General features: G+C 42.7%; 1 protein-coding gene across 3 annotated transcripts in view; it reads right to left on the reverse strand.

The window, feature by feature from the left end:
- Positions 1–418: 418 nt before the first annotated feature.
- LOC146629127 (putative E3 ubiquitin-protein ligase HERC1) overlaps positions 419–19,826 on the reverse strand; it is a 44,038-nt gene continuing 24,630 nt past the window's right edge. The window contains exons 39-80 of one of the 3 annotated variants that reach the window (XM_085359865.1): positions 18,476–18,764; positions 17,366–18,126; positions 16,790–17,003; positions 14,944–15,113; positions 14,223–14,306; positions 13,313–13,499; positions 13,103–13,230; positions 12,769–12,977; positions 12,290–12,549; positions 12,119–12,171; positions 11,822–12,019; positions 11,120–11,285; positions 10,768–11,017; positions 10,066–10,294; positions 9,705–9,979; positions 9,080–9,207; positions 8,778–8,905; positions 8,204–8,431; positions 7,820–7,947; positions 7,404–7,603; positions 7,190–7,295; positions 6,934–7,065; positions 6,684–6,782; positions 6,370–6,543; positions 5,997–6,281; positions 5,828–5,893; positions 5,591–5,716; positions 5,360–5,498; positions 4,959–5,140; positions 4,573–4,728; positions 4,358–4,480; positions 4,168–4,270; positions 3,753–3,922; positions 3,525–3,663; positions 3,267–3,436; positions 2,982–3,151; positions 2,587–2,752; positions 2,412–2,488; positions 2,063–2,315; positions 1,752–1,904; positions 1,070–1,375; positions 419–965 (exon numbers count right to left, since the gene is read on the reverse strand). In XM_085359865.1, coding sequence (XP_085215991.1) covers positions 780–965; positions 1,070–1,375; positions 1,752–1,904; positions 2,063–2,315; positions 2,412–2,488; positions 2,587–2,752; positions 2,982–3,151; positions 3,267–3,436; positions 3,525–3,663; positions 3,753–3,922; positions 4,168–4,270; positions 4,358–4,480; positions 4,573–4,728; positions 4,959–5,140; positions 5,360–5,498; positions 5,591–5,716; positions 5,828–5,893; positions 5,997–6,281; positions 6,370–6,543; positions 6,684–6,782; positions 6,934–7,065; positions 7,190–7,295; positions 7,404–7,603; positions 7,820–7,947; positions 8,204–8,431; positions 8,778–8,905; positions 9,080–9,207; positions 9,705–9,979; positions 10,066–10,294; positions 10,768–11,017; positions 11,120–11,285; positions 11,822–12,019; positions 12,119–12,171; positions 12,290–12,549; positions 12,769–12,977; positions 13,103–13,230; positions 13,313–13,499; positions 14,223–14,306; positions 14,944–15,113; positions 16,790–17,003; positions 17,366–18,126; positions 18,476–18,764 — 7,766 coding nt within the window. In that variant the 3' untranslated portion in view covers positions 419–779. Of the gene's footprint in view, positions 966–1,069; positions 1,376–1,751; positions 1,905–2,062; positions 2,316–2,411; positions 2,489–2,586; positions 2,753–2,981; positions 3,152–3,266; positions 3,437–3,524; positions 3,664–3,752; positions 3,923–4,167; positions 4,271–4,357; positions 4,481–4,572; positions 4,729–4,958; positions 5,141–5,359; positions 5,499–5,590; positions 5,717–5,827; positions 5,894–5,996; positions 6,282–6,369; positions 6,544–6,683; positions 6,783–6,933; positions 7,066–7,189; positions 7,296–7,403; positions 7,604–7,819; positions 7,948–8,203; positions 8,432–8,777; positions 8,906–9,079; positions 9,208–9,704; positions 9,980–10,065; positions 10,295–10,767; positions 11,018–11,119; positions 11,286–11,821; positions 12,020–12,118; positions 12,172–12,289; positions 12,550–12,768; positions 12,978–13,102; positions 13,246–13,312; positions 13,500–14,222; positions 14,307–14,943; positions 15,114–15,571; positions 15,619–16,789; positions 17,004–17,365; positions 18,127–18,475; positions 18,765–19,826 lie in introns of all 3 variants that reach the window. The other 2 variants (XM_085359864.1, XM_085359863.1) reach the window with 2 other exon arrangements.

The following is a 19,826-nucleotide window of genomic DNA, read 5'->3' on the forward strand; positions in this document are numbered from 1 at the left end:
CTTCAACGTCAATAAATTGATCTGAAGCTCAAAGTGATAATATTCCCATATAGAGCTTTTTACAGGGAATATATGGGGATTCTAAATACCACTTTACTCTGGACCTCTGATTTTCTCTTAAAGATCAAACTTTCAGAAAATGTCTTTTTATCTTTAAAACTATTTTTAAAATTCTATCGCAAATGGTATATGTCAATTCTACACATCACATTATATTTTGCATCTACATTTAACATTTGTACTGATCTCCAAACTTTTTAAAGTGCATTTAAAGACAACAAAGATAAACCAGTTTGTTTTCACTTAATTAATACATCATATGTGCATTTCAAAATCTGAATCTGTACATTTGATCTTTTGTTTTTTATTCCTACATTACTTCAACTTGAAAATGTTATTTAGACAACATATTCCTTATTTAAACACTCTTTATTTTACAGTTTTACTGATTACAGTATGTTTCAGAGGTCAATAAATTATTACACATTTTCGAACAACAGGCACCTTAACTCCTTAACTGTGGCTTATTCATGTAGATTTTTAAAAAAAATCTTACTGTTTTCCCTGTAGTAGTTTTGATTCAGAATAAGCACTGCAATAATTACAACATCTGTCACAGCTGGAAAAGAAACTCAAATCTACGCATATCTTTAAATTAACCAACATATAAACATCACAACCGTATAAGTCTGGTGAATAAAAATCTGTGTTCAGTGCATAATGTGCATGGCATCGGAGAAAAACATTCACCACCCCGTTGGAGTCTGGAGCTTTCTGCTTCAGTCCTCGGTGTCAGAGCTGTCTGCTGGGTCGGTGTTGTGAGTCAGCATGTAGTTGTCCATGTCAATGGAGGGGCAGTTGTGAAGGGAGTAACGCAGGCGCTCGGCAAGGATGGCCTGGCTCGTGTAAGGGGGCAGGCGAAGAAGGAAGAAACAGGTCTGAGCGGTTGGAAGTCCGTTGATGGGCTAAATATGAGCAGCAGAGAGAAAAAAAAAAGCAAACCTTAATAATCTTACTCTTGGTATTTGTTCATGTAACCAGCTTCGTCACCTGGTTGTGATCTCCTTACCCTATCCACCTTGATGATCTGGAACTTCTGCGGGATATCAGTCAGGTTGGAGGGCAGCCTGGACCTGCCAGAGACGAAGCGTAGGAAAAGCACCCGCTCCTCATTCGTGAACTCCTCCAAGCTCTGCCAGAGCCAGCAAATGAGCTGGTGGCTCTCGGTGATATCGCGGTAACGCACCAGCTTCTTTAGCATCTCGACGGAGACTTCTGGCAGGCCGCAGACCAGCTGCTCGAGCTGCTGTGCCGTCAGCAGGGAGACGAGGGGCAACGGGATGATGGTAGACATGCCCTCTCTCACTGCTGCCACCTGGACATAACAGAACAAGCTCAGCTTTGATACTTCTGAGGGACGAGAACAACAAGAACAACAAACAGGGTGAGCAGCGAGCACTAATGGAAGCTGGCGGGCAGACCGGGGCACAAAAAATGAAGCAGAATTAAACTAAAATGAAACAAGCAAACACAAATAAACTGAACTGAAACAAAAATGTACTAAATAAATGAAATACAAAACTCTACTCAAAAGTTTTTGTAACATGAAACATTTACTCTTAACTATAGGCATAAAATAAGCGACCTGATCAGTATGATTGCAGGCTGCATGCTCAGATACATTTTTTTCATGTTAACACTTGACTACATTTTTGCCAGTCACAGCCAAATCATCCCACAACACTTCAAACCTGGGAATCCATCTCATGCAGTCTGTATTCCAGAGCTCTCTCCACATATTCAGTCCGGTTGCCAAAGGTCAGAGAGATGTTTTGACCTCCGGGAACTACAGGTACCAGCCTTCCATCTGCACTGTGGGCCATGAATGAATCCAGTGGGATCATCTTCAGAGGGAGATAACACAGAGGAATAATAATGGGAATAAGGTGAAGGGTTGAGAAATAAAGGACTTGGAAAAAAAACACAAAGCTCAGGAGGAAGGCGTAAAGGAAACATTAATATTAATTCATTCTGCAATAACCCAGTTCACACAATATCTTACCACATGGAAATTGTCCTCAGTGATTTCACTGTTTTCGAGGTGAAGGATGCCTTGGAGGTTGCGGTAGGTGAGCAGGTCCACCTCCTCCAAGTCAGCTCCCCCGAGTGGCATCGAGCAAAGCTGCTTCCACACCCAAGGAGCCAGATGAAGGTCCAGAGGTTTCTTAGTGCGCATGGCCACTGCCATCAAGATACCCAAGAAGCGAAACTGGACCATGTGATCATCCGAGTGCGCCGCTGGATTAAGCAGGAACCTGTGAAGATACTCAGTTAGTACAAGAGGCTGTGTGTTCTGTTACACTTCTAAAACACTCAGAAATGTTTTTATTTTTTTTATTTTAAATGTGCACCTGTCAGTGTTACTGCCCACATCTGCAAAGCTATTGGGAGTATGAATCAGAAGATCCACCACACCAGACTCCAGCTCCTGGTGTAAACATATTACCATTTATCAGTTAAAGTAAAGAACGTTCCAGCCTGCATTATTAGCAATCGCTGATGTTAATGTGCGGCTTTCATCCCCACCTGGCACATCTCGGTGATGGTATCATCAAACACTCCGCCAGCATCGTCAGCTCCCTCTCCTACCAGCTTGACCTTCCAGGCTCGTGACGGCAGCCGCAGCTCCAGAGGATTCAGGCTCACCACTTGTTTTGCGATCTGCACGAAGATGGGTTTGCTCGAACGCCCTCTGCAGAGGAGTAAGAGTGAGGGAATATGACGTTTTAATGGGCACACAGAACAAGTAACAGGTCAAAACAACAAAGGTGCCAAACAAAAGCCCTGAAATTCCATTATTAATCCTGGCCGGCCAATTGGAAACACAGCAAGCTGTTCTGGCCAAGTCCTGTTTTTCCACCAGCTGGCTCCTGAAGACATTCACATGCTGCCAACACGCTGAATGTCATGGTCATTCTTACCTTGTGGAAAGCCGTTTTACAGTGATCTGAGGCCCATATGTTTTGCCCTGGGTCATTGTTCTGCCAATCGAGCGCACAAGAGGCAGAGTGTTGACCTTGGGTGATAGAAGGCCTCTGAGCTCCCCTCGTATAATGGCTGTTGTTCCTGAATTATAGCGCGAAGTGGACACCTGCATATAAGGATGGAAGGGACAATAAAAAGGAACAGATGCACAATTATTGCCAGGAAGTATTTATTACTCTTTTAACACATTAAAAAAGAGCAAAAAAGGGGATTACAGGTACCGGATTTTTGGTGTCCAGGTTGAGCAGCCTCCAGGATTTGTACATGAGATCAGAAAAGTGGTAGAGTACCCTGAGGCGCATGCTGAGAACATCAGGGCTACAGTCTTTCAGAGTGGTGTACTGGGGAGGGACTGACTGTGGAAAGCCTAACTGGAAATTTCCAGAGCCACCTGGAGATAAAAGTAAAACATGCAGTACCAGGTGTGTTTCCATTCATCCATCATAGCGTGTGCAATGTAACGCCGTATGTGTCTGTACCTGAGTTCTTCATCGAGGTAGAGGGGGTGGTCCACGCCGAACTGTGGCAGCGGCCAGCAGAGATCTGCCTGATGTTTTTACCCTGGAGGGCTGCGACAAGCGTGGGCTCTTTCACTGAGTTGGTGTGCCCGAGGCCAAGCTGGAACACACGCATTAAAACACAACATGGCAAGATGTTAAAATCTGCAATGTAAGCACAGCCTGTCATTTTCAGAGCACGCCGATTACCTGTCCATTGCTGTTGCAGCCCCAGGCATAGACGTCTCCAGTGGAGGACATGGCGAGCACATGGTCAGAGCCCACAGCAATGTCTTCTATAAACAGTCCTTCCAGGGACGGCACCACCTGGGGGCAGGATTTGTTCTTCAGCATGGAGTCCGGCAGGCCAATCGCACGCTCTGAAAAAAGTAATGCAATTTTTTTTTGTAAGTTTTAGTTTCCTTGGTAGCAGGAAATTTAAATTTTTTTTTGATGTACGCTCAATCATTCAGGTAAGGAAGCATTTTCAGTCTCCCACTGAAAACATCCAGATGCACAGAATCAACTTTTGGGGATTTAGGGAAGCTTGCAAAGAATATTTCAACCAATAATGCAAACACTGTTGGGTTTACATAACATGTTTGAATTTGACAGTAAAATGTACCTTGACCAAATGTGTAGACATGTCCATCACAGGCCAAGGCCACAGAGAACTGAGTTCCACAACAGACCTTCTTAATTCTCTTATTGCAAAGTTGCTCAACTTTCTACAAACAGGAAAAAAAATAACACAAACATAAACTTTTTGTCCTTCCAGGATTCCTAAAAGTGAATCTTTGGTAGCGCTGACCTACCTGAGGGTAGTATTTTGCTGTGGAAGAACCAGTTCCCAATTTACCATGATCTCCATCTCCAAATGCCCACACAACCATGCCATCAAGAGACACCACCAAAGTGTGACTGAGACCACATGACACCTGAGAAACGTAACCAAAGTTTGATTTTTTTCAGTATAAAAATTGACATTTAAAGTCTTTTACATTCAAAGCCAATGCTGTCCATGATTTACCTGTCCAACATGATATCCCTCTAGTGCAGCCACCCTTTCAGGTAGCATTTTGTTAGATGTCGACCTTTGACCCAGACGGCCAGATTCACCACTACCGAAGGTGAACAACTTCCCATCTGCTGTAACCACAGCAGAATGCTTGAAGCCACAAGCGAGCTAACAAAGCAAAGCTGTGTTTAATTCATCTATGACAACAAATATTTGTGTTTAAATTCACTCAGTCAGTGAACTTTGAAAATATTCATTTTTTTAAAGCTACAAAGTAAGAAGCACTGCAATCAAACAGTGGCTGCATTTAATAAAATACAATAAACTCATGATTAGCTTTATTGAAAAAAACATTAAAATATCACATGACAAGTTTGGTGCAAAGACTTCCTCGATACCTGAACGACCTCTTCTCCTTGCAACGCCTCTATCTGTTTGGGTCTCCTCTGTCTTTCACTGCTGCCATGACCCAGTTTTCCAAAATCTCCGTCTCCCCAGCTGAATACCTCCCCAGTCTCAGTCAGGGCCATCGAGTGTCCGTCTGACCCACAAGATGTCGCCAGCTGTGTCACCACGTACCCTGCCCACAGACAAGTGTAAATTAGACTGATACAAATTAGAGGAAATTAACAGTTAAGCCTAATTACAAGCGAATACATCCAACTGCAGTACTACAAGGAAACTAGTTTTCCTTCCAATCTCTTGAGGACAAAAAACCCCGAACAAAAAACCAAAACACTGAGAGATTCAAAAGCAGACCAGCGCCGACTGGTTCTTACCCCCTTTGGGAATACTTTACCTTGAAAAACAGAGATAATAGTTGGAACATAGAGATCATCAGAATTCCCTTGGCCCAGTCTGCCATATTGTCCTTCTCCTACAGCCAGTACAGTCCCATTGGACTGGAGCAGAAAGGTACAGTTCTGACCACACACAACCTGAAAGACAGTTGAATCGCCCAAAAAAGTGAAGTAGCATTATAAAAGAGCAGCAATCAGGAACAAAGACTGCACCCTGAGTGAAACAGTACCTGCTGTGTCTGTAACAGAGAGGGTGCCAGTGTAGGCATCATAAGATTGGTTCCCATTCCAGCCAGCTGCCCGAAACGTCCATTGCCCCACAGATACACCTCAGTCTTTCCCCCATGTTGCCAATCCTTAGAGACACAGGAGGGCACACAGCACTTTCAGTCAATCGAACAGCCTAATGTTTGTCTTTTTCGTTTCCTTCACACCTGAATTGTTTTTAAGAATGGCACAACTATTACCTCCGGTCTACTGGTGGCCCACGACATCAGCTGCTCATCCATCCTGAAACTCCACTTGCTATTGTCCTAAAGGACAAAGGAGAGCATAAAGTTGCAAGAAGTCAATACAAGAGAGACTATAATATAATAGAGACAAAGCAACAGCATCAAACAGAATGTCCCTGCTCACCAGTGCCTTGGCAATTTTATTGTCCTGCACATCCTGAAATGCTGAAACAATGAAGGCTTCAGGGAAGGCAGTGCCACTGGCTATAGCCTCAGCGCTGCGCACTGTGGTGGCGTAAGTGACTAGCCAGGTCCACTCTGGAGGGCAGGAGTGAGCATCGGGGTAAGTGTGGTGTGGCGGGTGTGGGTAACTGCACAGGTGTTTCTCCAAGTACAACCCAACTGTCAAGGAGGCCAGGCTCTGCAAGAAGGCACTGTGGACGAGCTGGTCGCCAGCTCCCACATGGGTCTGCAGAGAAGACATTCGAAGTCATGTCTCAGTTGCAGAACATGAAACAGCTCCAATATAGCTTCAACATGCAGTTTAAATAAATTACCCGCTCATAGTTGTACTGCTGCTGCAGCAGCAGGGGCAGCCTCTCCAGGAAGACAGCCAAACAAGGTGCCCGATTTAGACCCGAAACGTTTTGGCTTCTGAGGACCATACGACAGGAAGCTAGCACGTGATTTTGGTTGATCCAGTCAGGGGTGCAGCAGATCAACAAAACATCCTGGGAAATGACAGAACAGATATTTTTACCCAAGCAGTACTGAGGGAATTAAAATGATTATAGATGTTAACGTTATTATAAATATAGAAATAAATGAGATATACTAGCCACACATTAGGGCTTTGAGGGATTCATATTACCTTTGACCTTCCAAAACAGGTAGCAACCCCCATGTTTGGTATCCACGTAGTGCTGACAGCTGAACCCAAACCGGTAACAGTTTGTAGCACCGAACCATCCTGTAACAAGCAGAAAGAAACACATGGATTACAATTTTGCAGTGAATCACGGCAAGCAGTTCCTTCGTTACCACACAAAGCAGATGGACTTAATAATTAGGGATGTTGGCACTAATTTAAGGGGCAAACAGAAATAATCTTTTTTTCTGACCTGTAAGGACCAGATGTTGAGTAGACCCCCTATCCCGCCAGACACTAGAGCTAATCCACTGGAACAAAATGAAAGGGACTTCACAGCCATAATGTGGCCATGAAGTACAAATGCACACTTTGCACTATCCTGCTGTAAAGAGAAGAAGAAAGATGATTTCATAAGATAAAATTGGTTACACAAACAGGTGACTTTATGAAAGCAACGAAATAAAATTAACAGCACCAAAGAGCTTTAGCAGCAGATCCAAACTCACCTTGGTCTCAGTGTCTCTCTCCTGGCTGTTCAACATGCTGGGCAACGATACAACAGTGCCCCCCTGTGGTAGTGTCCAGACATACACAGAGCCATTCTGACAACCTCTGTCGAACCACACAGAAGGAAGACAGAAATCAATGATCAGCATGAAACCTACCTGAATTTTTCTTCTTCTTCTTCTCTAAAATGTTACAAAACTGTATTAAACATACGCGGCCAGCATTAGTCTGGGATCAGGTGCTCTTCCAGGGAGTGGACACCATTCGGCAATGTTAACAGTACTGGTGTGGAAGAGATTGTGGAGGGTCACCCAGGAGCTCCCAGAGCGTCCCAGTACCTTTACTACCTCTGACCTCCCCAAACAGAGCAGCAAGTGTCCTGTGGGGTCCCACTTTAAGGAGCACACGCTGTCCTATATCGTAAAGAGCAGGGCAGATGAGCAGTCAGTAAGCATCTCATGTTAGGAAAGTGAAATCATGTGGCACAGCAAAAGAGAAAAAACATGACAGATTATTTTATATTTTTTTAAAAGAGAACCCCCCCCCCATAAAACTGCCACAATATCGAGACCAAATTTTCTGCAGTGCTCACTAATACATCGCAGTTAGAGTGAGTGTGGATGGCAAACCTGGAAGAGAGACAGCACTACAGGCTGCTCGTTCTCATAAGTTTCTGTTGTGGACAACAGGATCTTCCCACTGGGATAGCCCGCTGCAAACGCTTTGTCCTCACTGTGCCAGGCTACACACTGGGGAGCTAGAAGACATATGAGGTTATTGCACGTCTCTGCATGATGAGAGTTTACTAAGAATATTTGATAGATATCACTCTTAAGTCTGTAAGTCTTCATAATTTATATTTGTGAATTTAGAGCAAGCAGGCAGTTAGCATAGCATTAAAGCAGGAACAGTTTAGCTGTGTCTCAGATTCAACACCTGTTAATATATTGATTCAATTTTGGTCACCAGCTTTGTTTTTAAGCAGCAACAGTTGCGTGTAAGACTCTCCTTACCCTCGTTCCTGTGGCAGGCAGTGAGTTCAGTGCTCCTCACAAGCAGGTCTGTTTCCTGCATTGTGACCTGCAGCCAGCACAGTGAGCCATCCAGCCGTCCCACCAACAGGCTCTCAGCGGGTCTATTCTTACAGGCTGCAGACTGGTCAAGCACCCACAAACTGAAGGCCTGAGCCCAGCAAAGAGCAGTGACCCGAGAACCCTGGTTCTCCACGTGACAGAGCGATCCTAAAAAGCAGCAGAAACACAGTCACATGGGCTAAAGTCTGTGTTTTTGTTTGACAGGTCACAGAATAATGTACCTTGATATTGTCAGTCGTGTCATATTCATCTGCAGAAAGTGAGAATTTTCTCTACATTTTCTCTATTAATTTAATTCTTAATTTTTTTTACTTTTTATTATTATGATATAGTTATTTTATCCTTTTAATTTTAATATAAAATGCAGAGTACTGAAAGAAAGAGTTCTTCATTAATCTGACATTATTACAGAACATAAATATAAATTTTACGTTTTTATTATTAGCTGCAAGTAACTGTAAAATCTGAAAAACAAAAGACTTGTAGGAACTACCTCTAATGTTCATGATGTTGATGTGTTTGTTCTCGGGGGCAGCCAAAAAGTTCCCCCCTGTACTCCAGTACACAGGAGACATGAGATGACATCTGCCAGCCCTCTCACTGCTTGATCGGTCTGTCTTACTGCAAGTATCAACGGGAAAAAGGACACGTTACAGCAACACCAGTCCATTCAGTATAATTAAAACTTTATGAGCAAGTATATTAGACTTTGAAATGTAAATTAAGGCTTTGTTAGATTTGGTAGTTAAAATGAGAAATCTGTGTATAAAATGCAAAACTACAAAAAAGTATAACCTGGTAATACAGGAGAAGGTGGTCTGTAGCTCCACGGTGTTGTGGCTAATGCTCCATAGCTGTACCACTTTGTCCTGAGAACATGTAGCCAACAAACTCTGCTCACTGCTCCAGGAACAGCTGGCCACCTAAACAGAAGAGAAACAGTGTAAATGTACTTTTAATTTACATCCACTCATCCATCTATCTTCTTAACTGCTTATCTAATTCAGGGCCACAAGAGGATCGACTCTATCCCTGCTATCACAGGGCGAGAGGCAGGTTCATCACAGGGTTAACACACAGAGACAGAATTACTAATCAACCACTGAGCATGTCTTTGATGTGGGTACCTGGAAGTGAACCCACACAGGCAGAGGGAGAACATGCAAACTCATTTTACTATATACTTCACATTTACCTGGGAAATGCAAGATCCCAAGCAGTGTAAGGTATTATAAAGTCATAGTTACAGCTGTGAGTGTAATCATTTATATTCTAAGTGGTGGTTTTTTTTTTTAGCAACAGGCCTATGGTAATAGAGAAGATTAAAACTCAATCTTTCCAGCAAAACAAACCACAAAACACATCTTACACAACACACAAAAAACAACAACAACAAAAAAAGGATGCACATATGACTCACCTTGTTATAATGTCCTTCCAGTCTCTTAAGGGGGCATTTCCGCAGGTCACCAGCCAAGTCGCTGTATGTTTGAGGTCGATGAGAACTGTCCCTTCCTGTGGCAGCCAAAGCCTGCACCAGCTGTTGTGCTGCCCACTGGCGGTGTTTACTGGTTAGCCGAGCAGAGAGGACACATGCTGCCAATGCATTTGCCAGCTCCAGAGGGCCAACTTTGGCACTGAGGTGTGGCAAAGAGGAGGGAGTCAAAGAGGAAGAGCCCCCCTGGTTTCCTGCATCTGAGCCAGAGGAGAGCTATTTTAGTAACAGTGCATTAAATCATTACACGCAGTGCATCCAGTACAACAAACAGGCTCTCTCTCACCATTAGTCTCGTGTTCAGCTTTGTCTGGGGTGTAACAGTGATGGCTCTTTTCAGTGAGCAGGGACACCAGACTTTGTGTGACCAGGAACGTTGGCGGCGTCTGGTCATGATAGTCCCTCTGCTGCTGGGCTCCCGGGTTTGCAGCTGTTAAGCTGGCATTCAGGCATGCTCTTTGCTGTGGGTCACTGATGGCTCCAATATTAACCCCTGTAGCTGCTGCCATCAGGTCCTAACAGAAATAACGTTAAACATACGTTCACGTTTTTAGAATTACTTGAAGTTCAGGCAAACCATATTAATAAACAAATATTGTTTTGATGTTTGTGTTCAGTCAAACAAGAGCAAAGTGTTGTAGTTATGAAATAAAAAAATAGGATTAAGTTTATTAGCATTTGTATTTGTTTTCCGTTTTTTGGTGACTCATGCAAAATACTGGGACACTAATTTTTTACTTTTCTCGTATAACTTGAGTTATCTTTATCTATAGACAACACTCAGCTAGATCATCAATAAAGATTTAAAGAGGACATCCTTTACTGGATGTCCATGGAGGCTATAATTACTTAAACCTTCTACACACCAAAATTGCACATAAGACTCAACTGAACCTGATTTTAAACAAGATCACATGACTTTATCAAGCTTTTAGAACTCAGAAACCTGAATTATCTATAATCAGCAGACTGACAGGAGAAAACTAACCTGAGTGCATATCTCCACCAGCTCTCTGTAAGCAGTAGGACTGTGGGACACCACGCTGCCAATGGCTGAGGTAAGAAAAGTGAGGCAGGTGGAGTTGCTGCCATCTGTCGCCAGCCCTCTCATACTGGACCGACCGTCCACCCAGGTGTGAGCCCTGCCACCTGCCGCTAAAGTCATCAAACGCACCAGAATACGGATGTCTGCCAGACCCAAGGACTCAAGTCCATTAGACTGGCTACTCACTGATGCACTGAAGATGACAATAGGAAAGGACTCTTGAAACTACTCAGCAAAAGAATAAATTTTAAAAAAAGAATACAGAAAATGTTGTTGATTTTATAATCATACTAACCTTGAGGCAGTCTGGGACAGCGCTCTCATCACGATGCTGTAAGCAAGCAGAATCTGGGCTGTGGATGTGACTCTCCTTAATGCTTTCAGTCTATCATGAGAGTCCCTCAGTGATACTGCCTGCTGTCCGAGGCTCAAAGAGGTCTTCTGCTCGACAAGGGCATTCCCTATTGGGAAGAAATACGTAAAAACATTTTAATTAAAAGGAAAAACATGATTTTGAATGGAACGGTAAAACCTAAGAACACTTATGTAGTGTGGGTGTGCAAGATATTCACAATCCTAGATCCAAACAGACAGCTGGAAGTACTGTTTGTGTTTCAGATGTCGCGCTATGATAAGTGAGCGATGAATCACCACCCAGCAGTGAATAAAACTAGGTTTTGATCCTGGGGTCTTGCTGCCAACATGCACAGAAGGAATGTGGGCGTGTGTTACAAGTCGAAAAACTTAGCAAACCATTCACCAAAATATAAAAAACAGTGGACAGTAAGCTTCTGAGTCTTTATGGCTTGATTCTTTGTGAATGCCTGGCAGTTTATGTACAAGTCTGCAGACACATTTTTGTTTTTTATCATTTTGTTTTTCAGTTCTGTACCTGTTAAAAGACATCATTTTATGCATCAAGGTTCTGTAATTCTGTTTTAACTTAAAAAACTACAGCACTTGGTTCTTTGTATAACAAAACAAAATGAAATAATACCTTTGGGAACAGGTGCTCTTGAAGGACAAGCTGAACTGTAAACTAGCGCTCCAAGTGGATCTGGCTCTGTAAAGGCAATGGGGTCTGGTACCAACTTCTTCTCAGTCAAACCGAGTGGTCTGAGCAGGAGCCCAAAATCTTCCAGTCCTGTCAGTTTCTCTGTGTCATACTCATCTTGGTGGCTCATCTCCCAGTCATCTACACAAGCAGAAGGACCATTCATATTGTATATTCATTATAAAGTCAAAGATAATTGTTCTGTTGTACCTCACGCTAGATAAAAAATACCTTCCATACCATCAGATGTGCTGTCCATCTGGCCAATTAAATCTGATGTCAGGCCTTTAACCCTAAAGCAAAAAGTAGGACACAACAATGATGAAAAGTGAGAAAAAGAGTAAATCCAAAATACATGTGGAGCATGTTCCATGAGTCTACCATTTCCCATCTGTACATTATCTCCTGTACCTTTCATATTTGGAGTTTGGATTGCTTGGATTTGCAGCCAGGTACTTTTCCCTGCAGGTGCTGCAGAGGAGGTAGAAGGGGAAGTTGGAGCCACATTCCCCTTTGAACCAAACATCCACGTAGGCCCCAGTGCTGTCATAGCCCTTACGTGCAGCACTCTGCCCACAGCCTGGGTGTCGTCGCTTTATGTGATTGTTAAACTGCAAGGTGAGGGTGTTGCACAGCTCACATTTAACCATCTGACTGTGTTCCTCTCCAGCCTAAAAGGGGCATAGTAAAATGCATGTAAGGACAGTAAGAGAAGAGCCTAAAAAGTTATGCATGTGGACTTGGACTGTCAAAAAGCATTAAAGTCAAATCTTTGTTTAACTGGACTAACTGCATATCAATTCAGTCACTTATATTTATTAAAGTCTTTAAAGAGACTGAGATAGATTAAAATGATATTTTTTCATGCACATTAAGTGCTTATGTGTCACCTCCACTATCTGCAGTGTGTCTCTCTCCAAGCTGAAGAATGAAGGGGTGAGGAGGTCCTCGTAACTTTCTTCATGGTATGGATCATCCATGTAGCCAAGCTCTGACTCTTCCTCAGCAGAGTAAGGGTGAAACTCTACCTGCTCCGGCCAATCACTGACAGCTGTGTGCTGTTGATACAACTGGGGGAGGGGGCTGGGTGATGGCAAGTCTGAAAATAAAAAGTTTTGTTAGAATTGAAAATACAATATATTAAAAGGAACTGTTGTCCGCAGCTGATCTTTGAACATAGTTTAAATGTTTTGCATTTCATTTTGATTTTCCTCTGTGTCTGACCTGCCCTTCGGAACGAGGTCCTCTGAGTGGGGCCTGAGCGTCGCCGCCGGGCCGGAGGAGGTCTGTTCCTAGTGAGGTGGACATCCAAGAAGTTCTCCCTTTCAATCCAGTCGAGCCCGGGCAACAGGCTGTAAATGAAATAACTGAGGCTGTCAGTGTACTCATTAAATGTACTGAATGTACTGAGTGTATGTTCATTGGATCCCTCACCTTTCAGTGGTGTGACTGGTGGGGCGCTCGGGGCACTGAACTGTCTCTGGCCCATCTGGGGACGGAGTCTCAGGAGCCCCCTCTGGTCTTGGTGACTCAGCTACTTGCTGCTCCTCAGTCAGAGGGTGCTCTAGCATCCAGCTGGCCAACACCTCAATGGTTTGTGAGTCCAAGTCACCTGCTACATCTGGGGGAACCACAGGGAAGTTGAACTGTCAGTTCAAAAGGAAAAGATGCATCGCAGAGTGCTGCATTGCTAATTCATGTCAGATATCACCATGCGACCACTACTGTTTATAGTCTGAGATCACCAGGCACATCTGACACACGCAAGTGTGACAAGAGAGTGAAATCTGTGATATAAAGGGTGAAGGTCTAAAATTTAGATGAAAAAAAAGGTGGTGCCAAAAATGTGACAATATTCGTATACTTTAAGTTGCTTACATGCTCATAATGTATGTGTACCATATGAGAACAATATATTGTGAATTGGTCCATTTTTATGAAAGCAAATCTTCTGTGAAGATGAGATTTTTATGAAATACTGCAAATTAAAGAAAGTGAACTGTGCAAAAACTTTTCCACAAGTGGTGAAGAGAATCTTAAACCGATCAGTAAATTGTAATGCTAAGGTGGGGAGCCATTGAGGTGTGGATTGTTCACAAAAACCCAGTTGAAAAACTGGAAAGTCTCAGTTGATGTCCACCAATGAACAGCAACACGAAAATCCCAAAACTAGAAAACTGAACTTCTTATCAAAGAAAAAAGAATTTTCTCAATCAAAACGACACTTATCCTATTTTAGATACTACAGGAAGGTTGAAACATGCAGTAAAAGGACAGCTATTAAGAAGATAAAGCACATGAAGCAAAAATGTTGTGGCATCAGACACACTACACAAAGCAGTACCTGCTGCCTCCATGGCCCAGTAGATATGTCTCATAGAGAATCCCATTTCTAGCAACCGACTGGTGACAAACATTTGTGTCCGTTCTGGTGATTGAGGAGATAAGAAAAAGTGCACAAAAGAACAGAAAACAAAAACAAGCCCACAGCTCCATTTCGGGAAGTATATGTGTAATTTAGCAATTGTTTTTATTTGTTTATGCTGCCTCTTACAAGTTTAGATTATGAAAGGCCTCCTCATCTTATGTAAAGAACTCCACTTTCTTGCAGGCTTGTAAAAATAAATGATTAAAGTTGCAAGTCAACTAGCCCTTTAATCCAACTCTATCCCATGATATGAAACACAGAGGAGACCTTTAGTCTAAAGGACCTAGCTCAGAATGCCACCAACATAAATGACAATGAAAAACAAAGGTGCCATTCAAGCATGTGAGTGCATGCATTTGATAGTATTAATATCTGACTAACAGCAGAGCAAAACACATGCTGTTTTGAGCAGCAAGTCTGCTGTGACCAAAGGCTAAACATTTATAACCATGCATAAGACAGACGATTCCAACTCAGTTACTACTGATCTACTGTGTTCCTTTGAATAAACCTCTGAGACACTAAGACATTTTCTTTTACACACTCCATTATTGATCAGAATCCTTAAAATGTGATCTTTTTCTTAAATTAGATGACTTTTTTTCTCGTGGGTTTTTGTCTCTGTGCTCATTCTTACCCAGGCTGCTTCTGGCCTGTGTGCTGCAGGGACCGGGTTCCATGAAGCTAGTCTGCTGTTCTGTGAAGGCATCACAAGAAGCAGAGCTGGCAAGGCTGAAGCAAGGGTGCAACACAGGGGGAGTGCTAACCAGTCCCGTAAGCGTAGGGAACCGAGTTAGCACCATGTGCCTAGAGGAAGTGAGGATACAGCATGTAGAGTAATGACAAAGCAGAAGCAGCGCTGCACCAGTAGGGTTACATTTTCAATAGACATTTAACATATTAAGTAAATGAAAGGATCAGTTGAGCTTTATTCATTCTGATTCACTGCTATATATATGAAAGTCACAGTAAAACTAATTATGTATTCATCTATATTAACCTATATCATTCTGAAGTCTTTGGTCAAAATCTTCTCCTTCTTCTTGTTAAAACAAGCAGAAGTGAGGGCTTTAAATGTTATCTGCAGTTTTAACACATGTGACTAGAGCTGTGTTTCTGTTTGCTTCTTGAAAGCAGACGTAACACTGACACTACGGTCAGCTGGTTGAGTTAGAAGAAGAACAAGCAGGCAGAGCTGCAGCCTTGGTTAAAGAGAGTGCAGGCAAAATCTCTCACTCTCACTTTCCATACACATCCTAACTCACCCATTCCCTGGACTTCAGAATAGCTGTTGCTGCCAAAAGACACAGGTCTGCAGCAATCAGCAACAACATGAGGACTGACAATAAGACTAATTATTGTGATATTTGTCAGAGAAGTTACCAGACCTGGTGTTTCATGTGGATTACACAATCACTTTAAATCAAGTTAAAATTAGGGATGGGTACCGGTATCCGGTGCCATTATGGCACCAGTTCTGACATAAACGATAGTAACCAGACCGAAAAGCAGTGCACATTTCGGTGCTTTATTTCGGTGCTTTTTTTCCTGAGATGTCACACACTTTGGATTCTAGCCAATCATTTTACCTTTGCAAGCATAGTAGGCGGGCCCAGGTACGCATGTTCTTTTAGAGCAGAGCTACAGATTAAAAATGCCCAAGGCGAAGCGGTCAAAAGTCTGGCTGTACTTCACAGCAAAAGATGCAAACTCAGCAGCCTGCAACAAGTGCTTTAAGGTGATACTGTGCAAAGGAGGTAACACCTCGAATCTGATGAAACACCTGGCGACGTATAGCATTTTGTTAAAAGCCGAGAAATGCACCGTATTTGATAGCTTGCTGCGAGACCTCACACCGTGCACTACTACTGTGGGTGTGGTGCCTGTTATCGGACCCGGAGCAACATCCCCCAAAAACCTGAAGAGGAGAGTCCTGGCCCCTAGCCCTGCCAGTGTAGCAGAAATGATGACAGATGATGATGCAGCAGCAGCCGTTCTTCTCTGCGTGAGTAGCTTAATGTTGTTCGTGTGTAATTTACGTTGAGTAGGCTAACCACGTTATTACATTAATGCATGTAAGGTGAACTAGCAAACACCTTCGTAGTTACACGCGGCTGTCTTCTTGTTTGATGGCAGATACTCCCTTCACCCTGGCCAAAAAGGCTAAAATGACCAAAGAAAAAGTGGAAAACAGCTAAACATGAAAAGTTTTTGGATAAAGTTTGTGTTTTTTCCATTGTTTAAGCACTGCTTCCAGCCAAGAGTGATGCCATATATGCCCCATAGCTGCAGAAAAGGCTAACATTGTTATCTTTTTACAAAAATACAGCTGAACATGGTAGGTTTTTGGACAAAGTTTGTGTTCTCCATTCTTTAAGCACCGGCACCGTTTCAAAAGTACCGGTTTGGTACTGGTATCAGATAAAACCTAAACGATACCCATCCCTAGTTAAAATAACATATTTGTCACAATTTATACTCACTGGAGGAGGCTGATGGGAAGGAAAGGGTTAAAATTATCAAGGCTGTCAGCCTGAAGATTTATTGGAAGAGAGGATGCCAAATCTGTGTTAGAGGATGAGGCAGAGGCTCTGTTTGACTGGCCAAAGACAGCAGTGCCTTCGGAGCCCACGCTGTACAAGGACACAGAGCTCGAGGACTTGGAGATGGGCTGAGAAGACAAGTGGTGGCCTGATTCTGCAGGAAAAGAAACCGTGAAGGTTTTTATGACTCCAAGTTTCTTACTATACAAATGTTTCTATTTATTTATTTTTTCAAATTAGTGGTGACAAGCACGGGTAAACTTCAAGTCTAACAGTAGAACCGGGTCAAGTTCATCATAAGAAAAATTCAAAGTTAAGATACAAATATATATTAGGTCTGAACAGTGATCATTAACATACTACAATAGTTTTTTACCTTGTAGCTATAGTCTGTTTAACATAGTAACTATGGTCTTTTATTAAGGCTTAATGATTAAATATTTATAGCATGTAGGTTTTGCATTATATATTTTCTATGAAGTGTTTTCTGTCTGGTGAATATAAACATTGACATACCCTTGTTGTCTTTGTCCTCCTGCAGTCCTTTAACAGCTCCCTTGTATATCATGACTTGAACTCTCTCCAAATCAGCAAGAGACACAGTCTGTTTGATGGGGCAGTGTCTGACTGCCCACTTCACCATGCTCTGCACCACATACTGCAGCACCGATCTCAGCTCAGCACTTTCATCCCACTGTTTACTGCCGGCTTTAGCTTGGTCACAGTTTGGACTGGACAGGGAACTCCCCGAGGAGTTGGGGGGCTCATGTTTTGGCACTAGAAGCAGATCTGACAGTTTCTCACAGCTAAAAATGACAGTCAGGGATTTCAAACCTCCAGTGAGAAGGTATGACACTCTGAGTGCCCTAAGTTCAAGTGCAAAGGCATCCATTCTGGAAGTCTGGAATGTCTGCAGAGGCTGAGCTTGAGAGGTCAACTCCTGCAGGTCAGTGATCTTTGCTGCATCTTTGGTTGAGGATGGTGACGAGACACTCTCATCTTTTTGCTCCTTTTTCCTTTCATTTTCTGTCAGCCACGTGACATCATCTTGTATGTCTTTATCCAGGTATTCTTTGATGTTCTCCCCAGAGTACTTCCTTCTCGGGGGCACGTGAGCACCTAGCCAACCCTGTTCCTCCAGCAGCCCCATCAAATAAATCAGATCTAACAACACTGTTGGTTTGAGGCCTCCCAGGCGGGTGACATCACAGCAGGATATGTCACAGGGATCCAGTGAGATGATCGGCGTGTCGCTGGGTGACCAAGAATTCATGGAGCTTAGTTATTGGGAAGGATGGGAAGAACCCACAGATACAGCATGGAGTGATACCAGGACGGATTCAACAGGGATTAATGGATTTAAGAATGAAGAGGAAGAAGCAAGAAAAAAAAAAGTAAGATCAGCAGGCTAAATGATGAAAATAAAGTAAAAATGTTAGACAGACTGTAGAGAGAGTGAAAAACAAACTAACAGAAAGGGAAAGAGTAGAATCATACACATGCTGAAAGGACCAAGACAAGAAAATATAAGAATCATTTCATGGAGGTTAATGAGAATCGTCATTTACGAAAAAGAGAAATAAATTCATCAGAAGTAAGTGGGAATATGATCTCATTTTGTAATACCTGACAGAGAGGTCTGCTTCTTCCCACTGTAGCTTGGCGAGAGAGCTTCCTTCCTTTAGAATGCCGAGAAGAATAGCTCGACGCCCGCTGGGTTTGTGCAGGCAGAGGCCTCCAGCACGGAGACCGCCATCGACTCCTCCAATCAGAGCAAATACCGGCCACACTTCAGTGCAAAGAGCAGCCAGCTTGGCCTCAGACAGACACCGACAGTGTGACAGCACGTCCTTTGTGTGATCACCAGTCAGGTCCTTGTCGTTCTCTTCCTTCTCATTGTGTGACGCACTGAGGCCTGCAGAGGAACATAAGACACTGACAGTAAAACAAAGCGTAACATCCATTTGGCAAACAAGTGCCACACACTCCTGGCATCCCACTGCAAGTTGATCATGAATCCTTAAACCTAAATAAAATCCTAAACAAGTGAAATGGACTTCAAGTGAATATTGATAATAAGGACAAAAATGTTACAAATAAAGCATAAATATAAGGGGTTAGTATTATTTTGAAATAAATAAATAGACCAGTGTGGGGAAAGCAGCTTGTTTAAAGATTAATTAATACTGCAGTTGGTGTACATCACTACATTTGTATACAGATTCAGTGGTCCCTTGATATAATGCGGTTCACCTTTTGCGGCCTCGCTGTTTCTCGGATTTTTTTGTATGGACTTTTCCATGGTTATTTTTTATTTTTTGGGGTTTTTCCAGCGCACTGTGTTCTGCGTCTTGATTGATTGACAATGGTCTACAGCCAATCTCGTGCTGTCTCTTGTACAGTACAGAATGCGTTCAACTTGTCAAATTTACAATCTTCGATTGCTAGCAGTGTGACTCTGAAGTGCTGTACTGTATGTTTGTAAGTTTTCTACCCAACAAACACAACAATGTCCACGAAATGTTTTGTCCCTGCGGGTTCCTTTGGTTTCATTCTATAATACTGGACTTATTTTTCTACGGTTTGAACTTTGAGACTGTTTAAACAAGAGAGAAAAGTGTGAACATATTCATGCCTGTCTGAGAAAAGTGTATAAAGTGTGTAGTGAGGGGTTTTACAGCCTTAAAACATCTATAATAATTGTAAAAAAATAAAGTTGGCTACTTCGTGGATTTCACCTATCGCGCATTATTTTTGGAACGTTACTCCCGCGATAAGGGACCACTGTAATATCTGAATTAATGCCCATCAGTCTTTCTCCTTACAGATAAATACAGACAGATGAATAGAGTTTTCTATACTAGCAAAGTGTTACTTAACTTTTTAAAGAAAACCTAAGTTAGGTGTGTTTAAAAGCGAGCAAGTTAAACATGTGACCGCTGGGCACGCTGTCTTCTCCCCACTGTCCTATCATAAT

Source organism: Diplotaxodon limnothrissa, linkage group LG7 (assembly GCF_057381915.1).
Source record: "Diplotaxodon limnothrissa isolate DT_005_m linkage group LG7, D_limnothrissa_male_GT1.1, whole genome shotgun sequence".
NCBI classification, from domain to species: domain Eukaryota; kingdom Metazoa; phylum Chordata; class Actinopteri; order Cichliformes; family Cichlidae; genus Diplotaxodon; species Diplotaxodon limnothrissa.